General features: G+C 37.4%; 1 protein-coding gene across 1 annotated transcript in view; it reads left to right on the forward strand.

The window, feature by feature from the left end:
• Positions 1 to 20778, forward strand: part of MYO16 (myosin XVI) — a 384622-nt gene that overhangs the window by 198104 nt on the left and 165740 nt on the right. The window contains exons 11-15 of the mRNA XM_075057405.1: positions 2835 to 2945; positions 5098 to 5163; positions 8567 to 8694; positions 16410 to 16515; positions 20105 to 20222. Of these exons, the coding sequence (XP_074913506.1) occupies positions 2835 to 2945; positions 5098 to 5163; positions 8567 to 8694; positions 16410 to 16515; positions 20105 to 20222 (529 nt within the window). The remainder of the gene's footprint in view (positions 1 to 2834; positions 2946 to 5097; positions 5164 to 8566; positions 8695 to 16409; positions 16516 to 20104; positions 20223 to 20778) is intronic.

The raw sequence follows: 20778 nt of genomic DNA on the forward strand, positions 1-20778 counted from the left end.
ATGTCAAAACATAATTTACTTTTTTTTTTGCCAAGCGGAATTCTTGTTTTCTAACCAGCGTTACATCCAACTGCCATGATTAAAAACAAAAAGAGAAAAGAAAGGCCATCTTCTGTGTGACAGAAAAATCTGCATTCACTTCAGTGGGGTGAGGAGTAAACTTCTAGAATAGGTAGAAAGACACAGACAGATAGAGCAGGCAGTCTCTGTATGTCTGTATTGTTCAAAACTCATGTTCTGAAAATACTAATGTTTTAAGAACAAAGTAATTTAAATAGGAGAAAGGAGAATAGTCAAAAGTAGCATTTTGGTAAACTCCACCATTTATTAGTTTTTGGACTCCGTGGAATGAGAGGCTTTTTCACAGTTTTTATGGGGAAAAGAAGGAAAGAGAAAGCATTATTGAAGTGTGATTAGGCACTACTGCCTTCTTGTCTTTGTACATCTATGCAGCTAGTACATCTAGAGTTACTGTTGTAAGGTATGTTTTCCTTACATTTTTATGGGTTGCTACTTCATCTGTGTAGTTCAACTTCTGTTGCAGATGGAATGCAGATTAGATGCCTGCCTTTCCTGTTTTAGTGGATGAGAGGAAGAACATTGAAAAATCTCTTGCTGATATTCATGCTGTTACATGCATATGAGGTTTACATATAGCATTTTAGTCGTCAACATCTATTGCCTGCTGGTAGAGCTGATATAAAAAGGAGACAGCTTTCTGTGAGGAGCTTGCCTGTTTCCTCATATACTTGTTTTAAGCATTGTTTTCTACTGAATGTCTTTAGAGGAATAGTAAGGAAATGATGAAAGACTAAAGCAGAGATCCTCAAAATTTTTCCAGTCACTGTGTCAGTCCCAAAATGGAAGTTTTTTGAAGCCCTCAATATTATTATGAGAATCTCCAGGACAGAGCTATTTCAAGAAACAAAAATGCAATAATAGCTATAGTGCTTGAAGTAGAGAAAAGAGTAGAAGCATGCCCACCGTAGATAGAAGGTACTGCAGGCCTCTGGGACTCAACAGAAGCTGGGACCTTGCAAGCCCTGCTTACATATGCCTTTCCTCTGTGAGGAGCTATGGCTTCATACATAGAGTCATTTAGGTTGGAAAAGACCCTTAAGATCATTGAGTCCAACCATTAACCTAGCACTGCAAAATCCACCGCTAAACCGTGTCCCTAAGCACCACATCTACGTGTCTTTTAAATACCTCCAGGGATGGTGACTCCACCACTTCCCTGGGCAGCCTGTTCCAATGCTTGATAACCATTTTGGTGAAGGAATATTTCCTAATACCCAATCTAAACCTCCCCTGGCGCAACTTGAGGCCATTTCCTCTTGTCCTATCACTTGTTATTTGGGAGAAGAGACCAACCCCCACCTCGCTACAGTCTCCTTTCAGGTAGTTGTAGAGAGCGATAAGGTCTCCCCTCAGCCTCCTTTTCTCCAGGCTAAACAACCCCAGTTCTCTCAGCCACTGCTGGTAACTTGTTCTCTAGGCCCTTCACCAGCTTAATTTAATTTATTACAGGCTGTGTAGTATTTCTTAGAATTAATTTTGCTCTATTTTGCAGTTTCTTCAGTGGTTAAGCTTGTGTCTCATTATTCAGTACTGGAGTTAGAGGAAGACAAGAGTAGGTTGACTAGGCCTTGAACCTATGGAAACAATGGAAGTTCAGTATTTGGGATCAGTTCCCCAGTATTAAACACCAATATCTATAGTCTTTGGGGTCTTCTTGCCAAAAGCATGCTCTGTATTCCCTCCAAAATCTCCTAATCTGCTCGCTGCTTCTGTCACTTGCCTCGCTGCCACATGCCACTGCCAGAGGCTGAGGATGCTGAGTTGTTCTCCAAGAAAGGGCAGTGTCTGCTTTTTTCCTGAGCCTTCATCTTAAGCAGAACAATAGAGCAGAGAAATTTCATCTTCATTGTTCATCCTCAAAACAGACACTGAGAGAGTATTTTAGTAAACTTTGAACAAACAATTCAGAGGTAGGTATATTTCTAGGTCGTCTGCTGACATGCAAAAATGTTTTTCTTCGGGCTGACATAGAAAAGGAATCAACCGTCATTTTAAGTGTAGATTGTAATTTATAAGCACAGTGATTAATGTATCAATATTTATTTTGTCTTTAATCAAAATTCCATTATCATCGATTCTTTTTTATCGTCTCTTGTTCTGTCATTTGGATTTTTTGTTTGTTTGTTTTGTTAGCATTTACTTTGACTTGCAGAACTTATGTTATTCCTCCTAAATCTCAGAAATGTTAAGCTTATTTCATTCACCAGTTTTGGCTAAAGTAGCTGCTTCTGAATCTCTTCTGGTCTCCTTGACAACATGATTCCCACTTCTTATTAACTTCCTTCTCTTTTGCAGGAAAATTTCTAGTAGAATTTTAAATTCTGTATGATGAACAGTACTATGAGAGCTTTGTTAAATACTGGGCAATAAGGAGTTCACAAATGCACTTACTTTTATATAGTCTTGATTTCTTCTGCCATAAACATTTAATGAAGAGAGCAGGGGAATAGCATTTGAGCTGGGAATCTTTATGGGTTCTGGGATAGCAAATGGCATTCTAGTAGGGGTCTGTGTTAAGAGCCCATCAGACTCATGCAGTTATACACCTTAACATTGATAATAATTTTTTATGTTCTTCTCTTGCTTAAGATTAATAATGTGTAATCGTTTGGGAGGAGTAACAACTTTCCAGTTTCGTAATGCATTTTTTCCCATAAATTCTAGTGATCTAGGTTTATACTTCAGGTTAGAACATTATGGTACAGAACGATTGGTTGTGAAGTTACTTTATTTCTTTAATTTCTGTTTTCTAGATCAAGCTCATGCCTCCAGCTCCAAATGATGACCTGGCTTCTCTGAGTGAGCTAACAGACAGCAGCCTGCTTTATGAGATTCAGAAGCGTTTCAATAATAATCAGATATATGTGAGTTGCTATTCAGCTATCAACAGTAAGCTTTCCAAAAAGAGCAAATGAGAGAGTAGGAAAAATAGGATTACTGTCATAACAACTGGACAGTAACCTGCTCTGGACTTATGACTAATATTTAAATGGATCAGGACATATATGCGTGTAAGCCCTGCAATTTCTCAAGTTTATATAGGAAAAGCAGAAATAAAAAACGGAATAACACTTTGGATAGGTTTGGAAATAATTTATGTGTGTTTATTTCACAGAGGAAGTGTATTGGTAAAAATTGATAGGCACATGTAATCTTCCTTCTCAAACCACCAAAAGAGCCTTCCATCTTTAACTTTATGTTAACTTAATTTTAATAGAGCACATGATTACTAGAAATTTAAAAGAAATTTAGATTTTAAAAGCTTAGAATTCAGTGTGGGAGATTTAATTAATCATTACCTCTTCATATATTACAGAAATCATTCTCTATATTGTGATGTTAATCATCTAGATACCAAATGAAATAATTATAGCAAGATTTTTGTAAAGCAGGTTTTCCTGGTTGTGCCATAATAAAGTCAGGAGGCATCTGGTTAGGCGTAGATTACTTCTGGAGAAAAATCTTCACTGGAAAATTTTTGTGTCCCTGTTCATATCTTACTCATAACTTACTTCTGAGTTACTGAACAGCTGAGTGGCATGTTAATGTGAAACACGCACGGTTTAGACGAAAGGAATATGGGGAGTTGGCATGTTGCTGTGAATACTTTTGAAATCATGGGAACTTCAATTCTAGGTGTTATGGCATTCAATGATAATAAAAATTCTGGTTTTTAGAATCGTGTATCAAATCCTATTTTATTATGAGCATTTCTTTTCCTTTATCTCACATGCCAAACACAGATAACTTTAACTGAATTCAGGAGGATCCACAGATACTTAGTAAAAGGAAGTCTTTTAGTTTAAAATACTAAAGATTTCACCTGAGAGGATCTCATACCCTGCTCTGGCATCCTCCTTAGCTTAATGGAAATTTATAGGCAGTGATCATTTATATTCTGTTCAACAGCAGCCATTGTGCTTTGGTAGAGTGTCAGCATCAATGCTGAAAACCCTTGCATCTTTGGGTGATTTGGTTCTCAAACTTAAAAGGAAAAGTATGTGGACTCCAATTCCAAACCAAAATCCTCCTTAGCGCTGAACACTTGCTGTTTCATGTTTCCTGAAGGCTAATAAAGTTCCATTCTGCAGGAAAACCCAACAGTGAAGTCGGGGTAGGTGAGAGAGAGGAAATGAATTACTGCATTTCAGAAGAAAAATAGTACCTTTACTGTAAAAGGGCTTATTTTCCACCTCCCCAAATCATAATGCTTTGTTTTGAAAAAAGTAGCATGACTGGGACTGTTCACATGATGGTTTGCTGTCTGACCTCTTCAGAGGCAGAGGTCTGGTATTTTTCACTTATAGTAGCTGCATAATACAGCAGCAGCTACTTATGTGGAGTGAGAAGTATAGCAGCAAGGGTGACGTACAATCTTCTTCTATTTAAGTATGTCTTTCACATATGAGTGTTTAAGTACGGAATAATAAAATCTTAGCACTTTTGCAATCAGTGGATGGTGTGCTCTTTTTAATATAGCCAGGGTTTTTTTTCTATATGCATGTACATATGTTTATATACACTTACACATGCATAAATACTTATATATATATCAGTTGCTCTGTCTTATCCCACAAGCAACTTACTTTAATGTATCAATTCTAGGTAATCAACACGGCATTTCTAAATCATGTAATCTATCCCATAAAAAATTGCTTGAGGAACTTGTTTATGTGGTAGGCATGTCACATTTTTGTAGTTTCACAAATGGTAAATTACAAATTAACTTTCAGATAATCTACCAATAATACATGCAGTGCAGTTCTTCTATGCATAATTTTCCATTATGAAGAACTCAGTTCTATTATAAAAAGAGTAATTAATGCTGTCCAAATTGTAAATTTAGATCTCAATTTAAAGTTAAGAAGTTAAAAGCTCTGAATTTGAAAATTATGTTTAATATGTTGATAGCTAGATTTAAGTGGCTTTGCCAAAAGTCCTTTCTGGAAAAAAACATTGGCCTCCTTAAAGATTTAATTTATTACTTAATAAAGCAATTATTCCTTCTTTTTTCAGACCTACGTTGGTGATATACTGTTGCTTGTTAACCCGTTTAAAGACCTTCCTATTTATTCTACTACGGTAAGCATTCTCTTTTTAGAATGTTACAGTGTGGATCTTTTTCAGTGGATTCATATAGTTCATTTGGCAGGCCAAACCCCTAAAATTAATTAATATATATATGCCCTTTTTTATGTTGGGAGCATCTTAGTTTTAATATTTTAGCAAAATTTTTAAAGATGTATTCCAAGATCGCACTATTTTTGCTGTGTCTTTTTTGTGAAACAGCCATGTTGCTAATGTTTTGTATGAGCAGTAGCACTCTGATTGTTTAAAAATAGTACCTGATGTATAACATGACCTCGGTGGTTTCTGCCACAGACAAACTTGCAAAAATAGATGCACGCTCCACACAGCAGTTCTTTGAGTTCACACCTCCCTTGCCCAAACACGATTACGGAGATGAAAACCTCGACTGGTGCAGAAGGGCTCCAAATGGCTGGCTGAGCCCCGCACCAGGCCACACAGTCCAGACACCATACGGGCAATGAGTACCAAGCGCTCGGCACAGGCGTGCACTGCACTGGGGCAGTCGTTCAGGGCTGGCTCGCGTTGGGCAGCGGGGACTTGAGGCTGCGTGTGCCCTGTTGTAGGCACAAGGCTGCCTCAGCAGTGCTCCAGATGTTTCTCTCTTGAACAGTAGTAGTACCCTTACCCTTCTCGTCTTTCCGTTGTGAGACAGACTGGTTATTTACAAGGGGCTTATCATTTCAGTACCTAGACACTGATACCAAGTTAAGTGGACTTTGTAGATCAGTGGGAGTAACATAAATTCAAATGATCTGATCTCTCCTTCATCCTCGCTCAGCCATTTTAGAGACAGTGTTAGTTTAACTGTTAATTTATTTCCCCCTCTCCCTGTTATTTTCTCATTGATGCACTGAGATCACATTACTCCATAGAGATCAGGCTCCTTGTTTTGTTAGGGAGTGTTCAAATACATTTACTGAGCTTAGAAGAATTATAAAGGGTTCAAAATTTGGTAAGCAAATTGTAGCCTGTGGCTGCTTGTGTTGTGTCACGTGGCTTTGTGTGTATCAGTAGTAAATTTGAGAGAAAGAAATGCTGTGATATTCGATGGCAGGAGCCGCAGATTCCAAGTTGGGAGCCTAAATTTAGTTTCTAGAAATGGGAATCATCCATCATCCCCAAGGCTTTAGATGATGGTATTTTTTCCTGTCACTATGTATTTTACATTAGATACATGATTTTGTGTACTGAGAACTGTAAAGAAAAAGAATTCGGGCAATAGTCTTACGTATTAAAATGTTTGCTGAACATTTGCTGCATCTTCTCTTGACCTCTCTGTGATAGATCTATTGTAGCAAGTTTAGCATGAGACACTTTTTGTCCTGTAATTGTTTGGGTCACCTTGCTTTGATCATTGCTTTTACTCCATCTTTATCCGTGTAGTATTGTGCATTAGGCAGGTATTTCTAGGTGATCAAAACCCCATGGTTGTAAAACAGCTTTGTTTTCTCTGTTTTTGAAATGCTTAAATACACTGCAGCAGCTTAGCTGGTATTATGTTGAAGTCTGTAAGTGTTAGATGGTCTGTATATTAAAGTAATAAAAATTGGTGATAGCAGTTCCTCACTAGGCAGTGACATGCTGTATGATGTGGCTTATTTTTTAGCATTTTTGTTTCAGGTATGTGGTTTGTTAGCTGTCAAAAAAAGAATGCAAAGATGTGTTGGGCATGGTACTATTTTTAAAACTGGGATGAAGCAATGAAAAGATTATTCTGTACATTTTTCAATAATAGCAACACTTCAGGTTTTCTTCTCTTTTTTTAAAAACACTTCTTATAACTTCTCGGCAATCTTTTATTTTGTTATCCCACACTGACCTCCCACACCTAGTTCCAATAGAATACTACTAAAATAAATCTTTTTATAAGCAATTATTCACTCTGAGATGACATAAAGAATCATACGTTAATAGACACTGATACACATTTCTTTGTATGCAATTCAATGTAATTGCTAGATGATAATGCGTTTTTACATGGAAATACACTGTAATACCATACTATACGTTATAGTAGCACTATACTACTAGGAAAATGCAGAGACCACTTGGAAGGTATCATAGTAACAGTTCATATAAGTGCTTGTCCTGCAGTTGTCCTGCTTTGTTACATTTGTGCAGAATTTATTTGTGTCCAATTAGGGCAAATATATTCTTGAAGTTCGTGTGTTAGAAGAATCTGTAAACTTGCGAAGTACTTGCAACATCATGCAGTGAGCATGTGTGTGAAGGTTTCTCTTTTTGCTTTGTGACATGCTGAAATGATTCCTTGAGAATCAGTGTGGATTTTATCTTGTTTAGTCTGGTAGCTTGAAAGGCCTGAATGAGAATGGGGCCGTATTGTGGAGGATTCATTCAGCCACACCATTGTAGATGCCTCAAGATTCGATAGTTTACCATCTAAATAAGTAAAACAGGGTGATAGGCACCTGATTAATTTGGAAAAAGGAGCAAATACAAAATGACACTGTGGTGGAAAGGCTGTTAGAGAGAATAGTTGGATAAAACAGGACATGATGGAAAGGATGGGATTTGGTTGTTTAAGTGATAGCATCCACTATCATTCTAGATGCTTCATAATGTTCCAGTTGTACCCCAGCTGCCATAGGTTTATGTAGAGCCTGAGTTAATTTTCTAAACCCATGAAAATGTCTGATAAAAGCTGTATAATAAGGTAGGTAAAATTGTTTATTTAAGGATATTTGTAAAATGGTATGGTGTTTCTGCTCACAATCTTATCTAAATCACATTCCGTATTTTCTTTATTATATTTATGTATTCTGAAAGTACAGAATTGCAGATATTCGCAGACTATCTAATTTTTCTAAAATCTTCTTGATATTAGCTGAAAGAACATCAGGATATCCTCAGAAAAAAATGAGGTTTCAGTAGCAGATAATTGGTTCTACTTATACTTAAGCTTTAAGGATAGTACGTGTTGCCAGCTACATGTATTACAAAGTATTTTATGTTGCAGAGACAGTATTTGTGGGAGGCTGCTCTGTCATGTAATAAATGAATTAGCTTATAACTTAAGGCTTTGATTCCATTTTTAACTTTTCATGGGATGATGGTCATATTTCATTTTGTAAGATTTTAAGTCAAGACATTGAGGAACTATAAACGTGAGGTATAAAGAAGTAACTTACTAGGTTTTGTTTTACTCAGCGCACAAACCAGTATTGTTTAGTCCTCTAGTTACATTTAATTTTGTATCTTAAGTAGTTTTTCTATGCTTACACGTCTGTTTTAATTAAATCTTAATAGATACTGTAATGGTACTACTTATATACATGCAGAGATTCTGTTCATAATGCTTAAAAAGACCCAGGATTAGGGGGATGAAACATAATTTGAAATGTATTGATCATGTTAATTTTCTACAATTTTTCAGGTCACCCAGCTTTATTTAAGTAACTCTGGAAAACTGTGTTCCTCACTTCCCCCACATATATTTTCCTGTGCTGAAAGAGCTTACCACATGCTATTCCAGGAGCAGCATCCCCAGTGCTTTATCCTCAGGTAAAAATTTATCTTTCTATTAACTAATTTGTAACTCCTGCCTTTCAGCTGTTTCCCCGAAGACTCAGCAGTTGAGATTTCCATTTTATTTTTTCCTCCAACTGATTTCTTTCTGTGTACTGATCTCTGTATCATATGTTAGAGCAAAAGAGAACTGAAAAAGGTTTAATTACATCTCAAGTTCATGAATTATCTTGGGGAATTACCATTCCATCTAGCTGCATCTACTTAGGAACAAAGTGTTAACGGTAAAGAATTCAAAACTGCTGTGTGTGTGTTTGCTAATATTACATGGATCAGGATTAGAAATAGAATCTAATGACAATAAAAATGGGAAGTCCTTGACTAAATTATAAATCTCTGAGTTGGGGCACCTGTATTGGCATTTCCACTCTGCCTCACATGTTTGTGTGGTCATGACTTTGTTATTTAGCTCTCCAACTTCAAATTGGACTTGACTAGTTCCTTATTCACAGTGTTGTTTCAATGATAAATAACTTCAACATTGTGAATAAATGTATTCAAAATCTCCAGTGAAACAGAGTTTCATCCAAATATGCTGGTTTTACAATGGTGAAACTTTGACTTCATTTGGAACTTTGGATCCCCAGATCTGTTAAACTTGTAATTGCTCTTGAACTACTTCTAATTATAAGAAAACAATACTATGAAATAGAGAGGAAGTGATACTCAAAATCAGCTAATAATGCTATTTTAGAGTTACAAGAGTTAAAATGAACACATAAATGCAGCCATATGTGTCCATTTATATTGCATTCTGTTTATGTGGATACAGACTCGAGTATCTGAAGTTCTGTACATTAAGTCTTCAAATACATCTGAATATTGTAATTAAATGTTTCTTTTAAAAGCATAGTTTATATAAAATATAGTTTATAAGTTTCTAAAATATAAACGTATAAATTATTTCTGTGTGGAACTGACTGTTGATCGGTTGAAACAAATGGTAACCTTCTTATAACCTAATCAGAATGGAATAGTTACTTATCCAGTGAACAGTGACATTTAAGCAGAGGTACAAACAATATTAAAAATCATTGCTGTATGTTTATATTACCTTCTTGTAAATATTAACCCTTGTTTAGATATATTAATTTTGATAAAAATAAGAAATAGCCTACAGCACTGTTTTCAGCATTTTATTCAAAGTAGGAACTTGGGACACTGCTAATTGATTAATATCTTCATGATGTTACCTGTAAGTGTAGCCAGAGAAGAAGCAGAAAATAATATTTACTAACACTTCAAGGAAAAGGCTAACTGCCAAGTATTGTGTAGCAGTAGTACACAAAGAATATTCTACTTAATAATAAATGGCCTTGATATCAGGGAATAGTTGCTACTGATGATTTCATGTCAGGATGTCAGGGCATGTGTTAAGCCCCACTGTCTTGATCCCTGCCCAGCCTACCGTAGCTTATCATAAATCAGTGACCTGATGGAGAATGTGACAAGAGAGTGCTCTGTTGATAGCATCAGCACTTGGCAAGACATTTGCGTATCACATCAAGGCATATCCTTTATGTGGATAATTAATTAGATCTAAAGGTCACTTGTGAAAATGGAAGCTTCAAGGAAAGCATCTGGTAATTTGGAATAGGAGGTACGTATAGCTGCAATTTAACAGAAACAGCTAGAAACAGTTCTTTGTAAATATGTAAATACCTTTCTTCTGCTAGCACTAAATGAGAAAACAGAAGGGAATTGAGATTTTTTAGAAGTTCATAAAGAGATATTAAAAATGGGATATTCTCATTATATTAGTCCATTGTTAGAATCTAAATAATTAATGTCTGGAAAGTAAAGGTGATACAGGAAATTTCCATTGGTTTTCTGACAACAACAACAACAATAATAATAATAGTCTGAAAAATATCCATGATGTAACTCAAGTGATTCATCTACCCCCTTGCTGTCACCTGATCATGTGTGTGTGCATGAACTTGTGTGTGTGGTCAAAATGGTTTTCTGCTTTTTTGCTATTTCAACTGTAAAACAACATTAGCTATCAGCAAGAGAAGGCTCTTCCGCCGCTGTGAGGGATGTTTCATTGGTCACATCTATGGTAATAAACAGCACGGAGCAGGGCTTACTTTCTGGCCCTGAGGGCCTGTGGTATAGCATCCAGTCAGTTTTTCTTTGATTTTTCACTTGAAGAGGGGTTTGTGGAGAAGTTTTCAAGACCTCTGTTTCATTTCCTATCAGAACCAAATAACTGCAATTCTATAGTTCTGAAATACTCCAAGCTTTTGTGTTTTACTTGTTTTCTCCAACCTCTCTTATCAAGCATACTCTCATTCCTGAGTAAGAAATTCTGTACATGTTTGGCCTACGGTCTGTAATTTTAAAATACCTCCAGTTACAAAACTGAGTTGTGGGTACATTTCTATGCATGCATGTATAGTGCAATGAGTGTGCCTAATAACAAATTTTAAAAGCAAAAAAATACACTTCCCTCTAATGTGGAATCACAGGCTGAATGAAGATGGGGAAGCTCAGAGAAGCTCTCTGTAGATAAAAAGGCCATTTCATGTAAGTGCTCAGAACAAAGAAGACAGTGGATGAACAAGTGAAAAGGACTCATAGATCCCTGAGAATGCTACACTGGAATAAGCTGGCTAGGAGTGCTTCTGCCCTTCTACCTTTGGCTACTCGTTTCCTCATGTCCACACCATCCTTTGTGTCAACACAAACGTTCAGATGGTGGCGTGGTGAACTGGGCTGGAGAAATACTCTCAGGTCAAAACTGTACCTGGGAGGGTGGTGGTGATGTTGACAAGCTGTTGTAACCTGAATCTGTTCCAAAGCCATATTCCCCTAGAAGTGAAGTGAGTTGCCAGAGCAGGACTGGCCGGGCCCACTGGTTTTGGTAGTGGTTTTGGCTTAGACTAAATACTTCCTAGAATCCCAGTACCATGTTTGTTGCTGCTGTAATGTTGGAATGGTTGGCCTGAGACACTGTCCAAGTCGGAGCTCTTACAGTGATGAATATCGGTATGCCACGTAGGAAAACAGCCACACCAAATTAGAAGGTTGTTAGTTTTGTTTGTTTTTATTAGTAGTAAATGCAGTGAAAGGAGATTATCCCTGTGGGTATGCACTAATCTCAAGATTAAATTCCCTTGATATCTAAGATACACTATTTTGGCATATGAGCACTCTTGGGATTGCACACCGAGAGTACACTCTGCCTTCTGTTGTCATCATTAGCAAGTGAAACATAATGCAGTTATAGAATAAAACCCTCAAATCTATATTTATTTATAATTGTGCAACTTCCATCTGATTTTATTTGTTTGTTTTTACTGGTTTTCTTTAGCTGCTTGTCTCTAGTGATATGTTTAGAGTAGAAGCTCTTCAGGGCCAGACCATTCCTATATTGTATCCTTAGACAGATATCGTTGGAGTCTCCTGACTCCACACAAATGATTGTGATAATGATAGCAATTAAATATATGGAAGCAGAGACTCCACCCTTTTCTTTGGGAACAGTAAGAGACATTTGGCAGTGAGCACTCCTGTGATTACAGGGAAAGTGTTTGTAGCTGCAGATCTATTGTGGCTTCCCCCTGAGCACAAAAAACAAGCTAATAGAAAGTCAGCACTTCTGTCATGAGTGCCATGCTACCTGGTATTTGCAGAAACAACATCTGGCTTGTGCCAGATGAAGGAAAATTATCCCTTCTGTAGGGTCAGCACCTAATACTTACTTTTCTGTTTTCTGTGCCTAAAGACACTACAGGAATGGAAGTGTTCCCACCTATCCATAGCATATAGAAGTTGGTGTGTATCAGATCACCTTAGAACTGCTTAGTGGAAGGCAAGCTTTAAGACCAAGAGCAACTCAAAGAAAAATTTCCAACCAGTGGTTAAAATATAAGAAAAAAATCAAAGTGGAAATGAACAAAATGATCTATTAAATGTGAAATGTTCTTCCCTAGAAGTGAGATTCTGTTGTAAGTTGGTTTTCACACACCTTTGTCAGAATTAAAAATGAAATACAGACAATAAAACCCTGTCACTTATATGATCTGAAGTGGCAGGTACATTCCTCCTTACATGTTTTATGTTTTGTCATATTTTTCCCTAAACAGATGTTTTATAGGATTTGTTTATACTGGAATTAACACTTGCTAAACAATAATGATTCAGTTGCCTGAATTCAAAAAGATACAGACTAACCTAGCTGATATGCAGAAATTGAGGGTAAGCAAGATGTACTTCTCAGTACTTGCAGGAAATAATTCTTAAAATTTTACCTGGGGTTTGCTGTTTTCTGACTATTGTAGCTGGGCTTTCTTGGTTAACTACTTCTACATGATGGTTCTGTCTGTCCACCTCTGAGTCCCCTCCACCCAATAACTTTGGAACCTACTGGCCTCTAACAGCCATGGCGGTCTTAGAGCCGGGGTGTTCACACAGGCTTTGTGGTTTTGGGGAGCTGTCACAAAGGTGGTTGTAATGCCCGCCGCAGCTATTCTGAAAGGGAGCACAGGAATTGTTCTCTAAGCAGAATTAAATTGTTAAAGCAAAGATATTGTGGACAATGGGGACATGACAAAGCATTTTACTCAAACCTCAAAGGAGATGGAATAATAAACAAGATCTGGTTCAAGGTGCCAAATTACTTTTTCATTATTAGATTATTTATTGTCCCAAATGTTCCAAACCGTGATATCAACAATAAAAACTTTATCTAACATAGCATTTCTTTCTCAATAGTTCAATCTATATTTCACTAGGAGTGAACATAACCCTTTGAAATGCACAGAACAACTAAACAACATTGTGCCTCTCTTTCAGCAACCAAGTTCTAGTGAATTCTGACCCTTGAACTGTACTCTAGCAACCACTTTAGCCAACAAACTTCTGTGACACTGCTGGAAAAAACGTCAATCCCTGTAAAATTAACAGTTGAGCTGAGAGTGTTGAATCTTTGTGGCTGTGTCACTGTAATGTTTAGGAAACAGCAACCTTGAGATGTATTCAAGAAGGCACAGAAACTGTCTGCTTTGTGCATCCTTGCACGGTCCTGTGTTATCTTGGGCCACAGCATGCAGTGAAAAACAAAACACAGCTTTATTTAAAAAGTGAAACAAATCAATTGTGAAGTGGGGAAACTGATGGTGAACATTCCAGTTCTTTTGAGAAGGCATTTTTCTGTTTTTAATTATAATTTGCATGCCTGCTTTTGTAATACTTGAAAACAATCAAAGGTGCATCAAATATTATTTTGGCATCCCTTCTTCCCTCCCCATCCCACAATTTCTTCAGTTGTGAGAAAGATTTTTTGAAAAATAAGCCCACCCTGCTAATCTTGGAAAAGCCTTCTGTTAAAGGAGCTGGTTTTAGCAGATCAGGTTGGGCCTAAGCAAACAAAATAATAAAATGCTTCAACAATTTGTTGAATACCAAGTCTTATTCAGCCCTAAGAATGGTACAAATACTTGTCTGTTGGATATAAAGGGCAGTACACATTGGACAAGCTGTGAGTTGTTACAAACTATGAATTATTTCAGATCTGATTTTCAAACATATGAACGCTTCTGCTCAGTGGCATCATCTGTAGCTGTGACTGTACTAAACTTAAGAGATGTTTTAACTTCAGAGAAGTTCCTTAACAGCTGAAATAACAGAAGAGCCACTGTTGCTGATCTTGTTGGTAACCTGCGGTATAGTGATAGCAGGTTGCAGCTGTGATTTTGGATTAAGTATGTTGTGCAGGGACAAAATTATTCCATCATCATGACACACGTGCCAGTGGACTGGCCAGTGTGAGTGGGCAGTAGGAGGGGTGGTGCCAGATAGATTTATATCTGTCTGTAAGCTCACTGACTTTCTGGATAATACAGGCGTAAGATCTGTAATTTGCAAGAGTATGAAATGTCTCTAGGGGAGGAGTATCACGGGACTAATGCCCTGTTTCTCTTTATTCTGCTCCTGTTAGTGATAGCAGGCAAGGGAGAAATGGAATTTGGACACTACCATTATAAAGGCAGAAAGCTAATGCTAATTCTTAAGAACAGAGGCAGCATGGTACAATTAGCATTTGGAGAGTAAAGTCATCGTTAAGAGGGCAGAGAAACATGCAGATTTTAGAGGCTGACATTGAGTATCATCTGGCTTCTGAAACTCTTCCAGAAAGTTAGAAGCTGAAGATCTGAGCGAGGGATAGTGCACTTATGGAGCACCTTGTCAATTCTGTGGAGATAATAGTTTGATAATAGCTGTGACAGTGACCTTCTTGACTTCACATGATTTCTTTTGTTCTAAGACCTGGTTTAAATATGGCTTTGTGACCTATTATTTGAGGGTTTTGCATGACATATATCCAGGTTACAAACCTTTGCAGTCTTGGACCACAAACCTCCTACTGAAGCCAATATGAGTTTGAAGTCCAGGGTCGGACTCCAGCTTGTTACAGAAACATGGATGACATAGATAAAAGCAGTTTGACACATCACATATAGTAATGAGACATCTGTCTTGTCACCTAAGATGACAGTTTACCAGACAAACTGATAAGATACTCACCAGAGCTGTCCATAAGAGTTGAATGAGATTAAATGGTGCAGAGATCCCATCCATGTCTAATTATGAAGATCTTTTCGTCCTTCCCTCTTTTGTTTCTTCCTTTATTTAATTGATTTCTCCTTTGAAGTGAGATTTGAATAGATAAAGCAATGGCCAGACAGATACTATGTTTTGCTGCCCTCTCATTTTCAGAAACTGAACTATAGACATAACAGACTGACCAGCCAGCATGGCCATTGTACTTGTGAAAAATGTAACTGGTGTTTGTAGAAACAGCCTTTTAAATCTGATCAAGCAGATAAATGAAGGAGGAGCATCAAATTACATTTTGTTTGGTTCAGTTGTCTATAAAGAAAATAACTTCTTATAATTGAAGTAAGAAATTCTTACATTACTTTCTTAATCAGACTTCACTAACATTATCCTTTCCATCTCTTTTGTTTCTTTTCCTTCCTTCTCCGTGCTTAAAGTGCACTATTGAGTTTGCTTCCTTCCCCCATCCCTCAGCTTTTCTGTTGTTTCTTCCCACCTTCAGTGCTCGTATTGCCTTTTGCCTTGTTTTCTTTGCTCATTTACCCCCTCAGAGATTCTCATTCTTTGGAATATTTATTCCACATCATGAATAAGAAATTAAGTGAAACAGGATCACTGAAGTCAGAGTGCACTGCAGAAACTGAGCAGGTTGTAAAATCAGTCATCTTTTTCTTTTCCTTCCTGTTCCTTTCGTATTTCCTTTCCCTTCTTCCTATTGTATTCTACCCTTTCCTTCTGACTCCCATTGTTACCACAGTAGTATTTCCCCATCTGCAAAGACAACCAGGCAGCGTAAGTGGGCTCCTTTGCTGGACAGAAGATAAAGGAGGGGATAAAATCTGTGCTATAAATAGCTTCAAAATGGCTTGAAAGCTTTAGATTTGATTGGCTTGGCTTGTGGTGCAAGACAATATAGCTTGACAGCTCTGACAGCCCTCCTGAACATAGGCAGCCAGACTATCTCCTACGTTCTGCTCTATGCCATCATAAACCTTCTGTTATTTGAAATGGAAGTTTGATTGAGATATCTTAAATCCATTCAAACAGAGCTAGTAGAGAATATAAATAACATACCAAATGTGAAAATAACAATGATTTCCCCCTCTCTCTTGCCTGTCATCTTGCAGTGGAGAAAGTGGTTCTGGGAAGACTGAAGCCTGCAAACAGATAGTGAAGCACCTCACTTGCAGAGCCAGCTCCAGCAGAAATACCTTTGATACAAAGATACAACATGTAAGTAGTGTTCTGATCATTGAGTAGAACAAAGCAAAAATCTGTCCTCTTGGACAGGCAAAGACATTTGAACTGTAAGGAAAATGGCATCTGCTATGCAGAAGTTTGTAAAGGGTCTGTTTTCACCGTTGGAAGTCAAAGGAGGTTTCTTTCCCTGAATTGACCTGACTGGGAACAGGATTAAGCTCACATTGCTGTGATGAGAGGAATCTGAAAAGTGGAGGCCAGTTTTGTGTCTATATGTTTTGGTGACTTTGGAAAGCAGTGTTTCAGTGAATAGGAATGTTTGTGTGATAAGGTACTGTCTCCTAAATGTGTACTAACTGTCTTCAGTAAGTAAATAAATTTATCTCTATGGTTGTGGTGATGCTTCTCTGGACAGTATAGGAAGTGCTGAGGCAACTGAAGTAGTAGTATGTAAGACAGATACTGGAAAGTTGCAGGAAAACTGCAAGGACTGAACAAATTTATATGGCCCAGTGTTTGTATACTAGATATGTTTATGAAATAGGCAAGAGTTCTGAATATTTGCTCAGTCATATTTAATTCCCACAGCAGAACCAAATTGTGCTTAGTGCATATCATGAAATCATGAGAACCTGCTTCACATATCAGATGAATTTCTCTCCTTGCCAGTACATTGTAAATATAAGTTTTTGTTTGACCGAGCATTGCAAATTTCACTGTTACAGCTGTACACTACTAGAAAGGTTCATACTGACCTTTTAAATTATGCTGAACCCTAGATTGCCAATTCACATTCTTTTAAAAAACTGCCTTTCCTGATAAAACTTCTCATCTGAGATCCAGCTCAGAGATACATTTACACAGAATGTTTTAGCACAGTCTGCATTATCATAGCTCAGTTCTGAGTTTCATACTTAAAAAAAAAAAAAAAAAAATACATTTAGACTCTTCAACCCCCTCTGGTGACCTTCCTCTACAGCACTTAGAGTCAACCTGAGATACTTTTTTTTTTAGCTTTCACCTGCCATGTGCATGATATTCAGCAGAACTCTAGAATCATTCATTGTGGGGGTTTTTAATAGCATCACATGCATCATTGAAAACACATTGCTTGCTTCCTGAACTATGCATGATTCAGTCCAGAAGGATGATAAAATAGTGTCAGAAGTACAGCTGACACTAACAGACAACCTACAAATCAGGATTATTGGGATGTGGGAAAGGCTACAGGTAGACTGGTTCATTTTTTGCACATTCCAGCTGATAAGGTAATAGAAGTCTAGTGGATTTTAGAGAACAGTCATGTATTTGTGTTTTTTGAAGACATTAAAAAAGCATGATAACACTGAAAACACTACAACCGAATAAGCTGTAGCTTTGCTTTACTTCGTGTAGTCATACAATTGCCATGTTAAAGTGTTTTTCACAGTGTTGTCTGATTCATTGTTGATGTTTCTAAACTGACACATTTAATCTTGGTTTCACGTGACAATGTTAAGAATATCCTTGTTATTTTTTCACTTTTTTGATTTAAATTTTAAAGTCTAGTGTTGCAATAATACCATTATGTAGGAACAGTACACTTGTACTTTGTTTTTAAACCCAGGAGCCAGATCTACAACTGGTGTCTATTTCTACTGTGTATTTTTTTTATTTACTACCTACACAGGTTTACTTACAGTTTTGAACTGATGAGGCCGTAGACGTTATTCAAGTAGAACTGCAAATTTCAGTTCAGATCCTCCAAGTCCTTTTCTTTCCTGAAGTTCAGATTAACTAGTGAGTAGAAGAATTAAGTAAATAAGTAACTTTGTGAATAAGCAACTGAAAACTGTGTGCTTTGGATATAAATATGGCAGCAGTGGGAATTGGGAGGTGTGGGAAGTAGTATTGTCTCTGCTGCAATTTATCTCCTGACCACAGGAAAATTCCTAGGGACAACCCTCATGAGCCAGTGCAAATGAAGTAAGGTGTTGTCCTCAGTTAAGAAGAGGAATCAGTGTGGGAGGGGGTTGACCAGGCCTAATTTTCTCCATCTAAAAATTAGTTGACTCTGTAGACTAGTTTAACCTACTCTACATCTGTGTAGTAAATTGAACAACAGTCCCTAACATACAGTTGTTACACTGCTCCCTGACACAGTTTAAATCCCCAGCAGGTCCTGTGGCCTGTTCAGAGGACAGCATGTGCCAAGGACCATTCACAACAGCATGTCCACCCTGTTGTGCAGAAGAAGAGGTGTTAGATGTCTGAATGTGAACCTTATTGTGCCACTTGCCATTGAGGGTAGAGAGTCCTGCTCCTGGTCTTTTTTAGTTTAATAGCATAGATGTAGCAATATGTGTCAATGCGTCTTAGTCAATGCAGGCGGAAGAGAATCATCACATATTAAGAAAAATGGGTTGCCTTTTGGTTATAGAAAGATCCCTTGTAACTAGCTTAGCTGGGACACCTGACTTCAGACAGCAAAGGTAGAGGTAGTAAATGCCACCCATGGGGAATTAAGTAGAGGTTCTGGTTTAGTTGCTTTATAAAGTGCTTTAATGAACACGATAGCCTGGATTTGTTCCTGCTGCAGTGATGCATAGCACCATTAAAGTTAATAAAGCAGCATGGGTTAAACCAAGTGCTGAATTAGCCTAATGAGCAAATAAATCCTAAACACTACTGGAGTGGAACCAAAACTAGGCTGACTAGTTTTCTGCTGCCACCTACTGCACATATGGATGATTTAATAATTCTGAAAAGTCTGATTTTCAGAGCTTCTGTCTTTATGATTGGAACCACATGTTATCTGTGCCACTCCACAGCCCTCTTCTCTCCCCAGCTATGTCATCCAGCTTCAGCAAAACACTGTTACATCAGAACAACAGTGTATTTGGGCTACATTGCAATGAATTTCTTAGGATGCAAAAGAGGAAAGTGCTAAAGGGAATACTTCAGGGTGTAAGGGGTATAAGAAACTAATTAGACATAAAAAAGCTAAATACAGAGAAAACATGGAATAAAGATGGCATATGTAATGCTTTCTTTTTTAATGCTGTTTTAAAAAAACCTGCTGTGACCGTGAAGATGCAACATGGAAATGCATTAGTGAGAGATGCCATAAAAAAGTCTGAATCTGTTTTTTTTCTCAGTTTTTCCACTAGTATAATGCTGAAGTAATTCTATTTGAAATCCATAATTTATGCCATTTCTGGCATCATGTAAAGCTTGTAAATTCCTTTGGTTGGTTATTAGTACCGACTGACTGTAACTTTACAAGCAAGGCTGCCTTCAAAGATCCTAATGTTTTTGCTAAGCATGCCAGCTCTGGGCGTATGACTGCAGTCACTTGTATCCAAACTACCAGTAAGGACACAGCTTGCATGTGAGCCATTGTCTTTCCCCTTCGATTTACAACTTCCACTATTCTGGCAGCACTTTTTTTTTTTTTTTTTCTTTTGAGCTATCTTACTTTAATTTCTATTTAGAAAAAAACCTTCAAGGAATTTGTTAAATTCCAAGCTGAAAAATGGTCTTGCCCCCGCAGTTACTGATCACAAACCAACCTCACTGATGTTTATTGAAATATCTTCCTGTTTATTTCCTCTCTTACTACTTCTTTATCATTGTCTTGCAGGTAAACTGTATCTTGGAGGCTTTTGGACATGCTAAGACACCCTTGAATGATTTTTCCAGCTGTTTTATAAAATATTTTGAGCTACAGTTTTGTGAGAAGAAAAAAATGCTAATTGCAGGTAAGTATCATTTAATATGTTTATTTTGAAATCGCCCACAGACTAGTAGATCAGGGATCCCAGTGTGCCATACACAGAGTTAGAGTACATGAAAGAGGCAAAGGTGTTTTAGGGAGTGTCAAAGGAACATGTTTAATAGCATGTGAATTCATAGCTTGTCAAGGGTAGTATTAAGAGGGAGAGCCCCATTCTGTGCAACCACGAGGTGGCAGAGAAAGACAAGAAAAAGAATTAACACCACTGATGCCTCTTCCTAGGAAACCACATTTCCCTTTATGCCCGAGATTAACAAACTGTGACAGCTGTGTATTGCTTTACTGTGAAATAAAAGTGACAAAGAGATTAATTTTTGCATTTGTATCTTGTATTGGGTATTTTAAGTATCCCTTAAATAAGTGATAAACTCATGTGTTTAGGGCAAACAAAATACAAGTATCCTCTGTAATACTGAAATTAGAAGTAATTTATTACAGCTTTGAGCTTCTTCTAAAGGAACTAGGAACCATACTGATGTCTATTCTCACTAGAGGTAAGATAGTGTGGAATTTGTGCCTGA

This window comes from Buteo buteo, chromosome 25 (assembly GCF_964188355.1).
Source record: "Buteo buteo chromosome 25, bButBut1.hap1.1, whole genome shotgun sequence".
Classification (NCBI taxonomy): domain Eukaryota; kingdom Metazoa; phylum Chordata; class Aves; order Accipitriformes; family Accipitridae; genus Buteo; species Buteo buteo.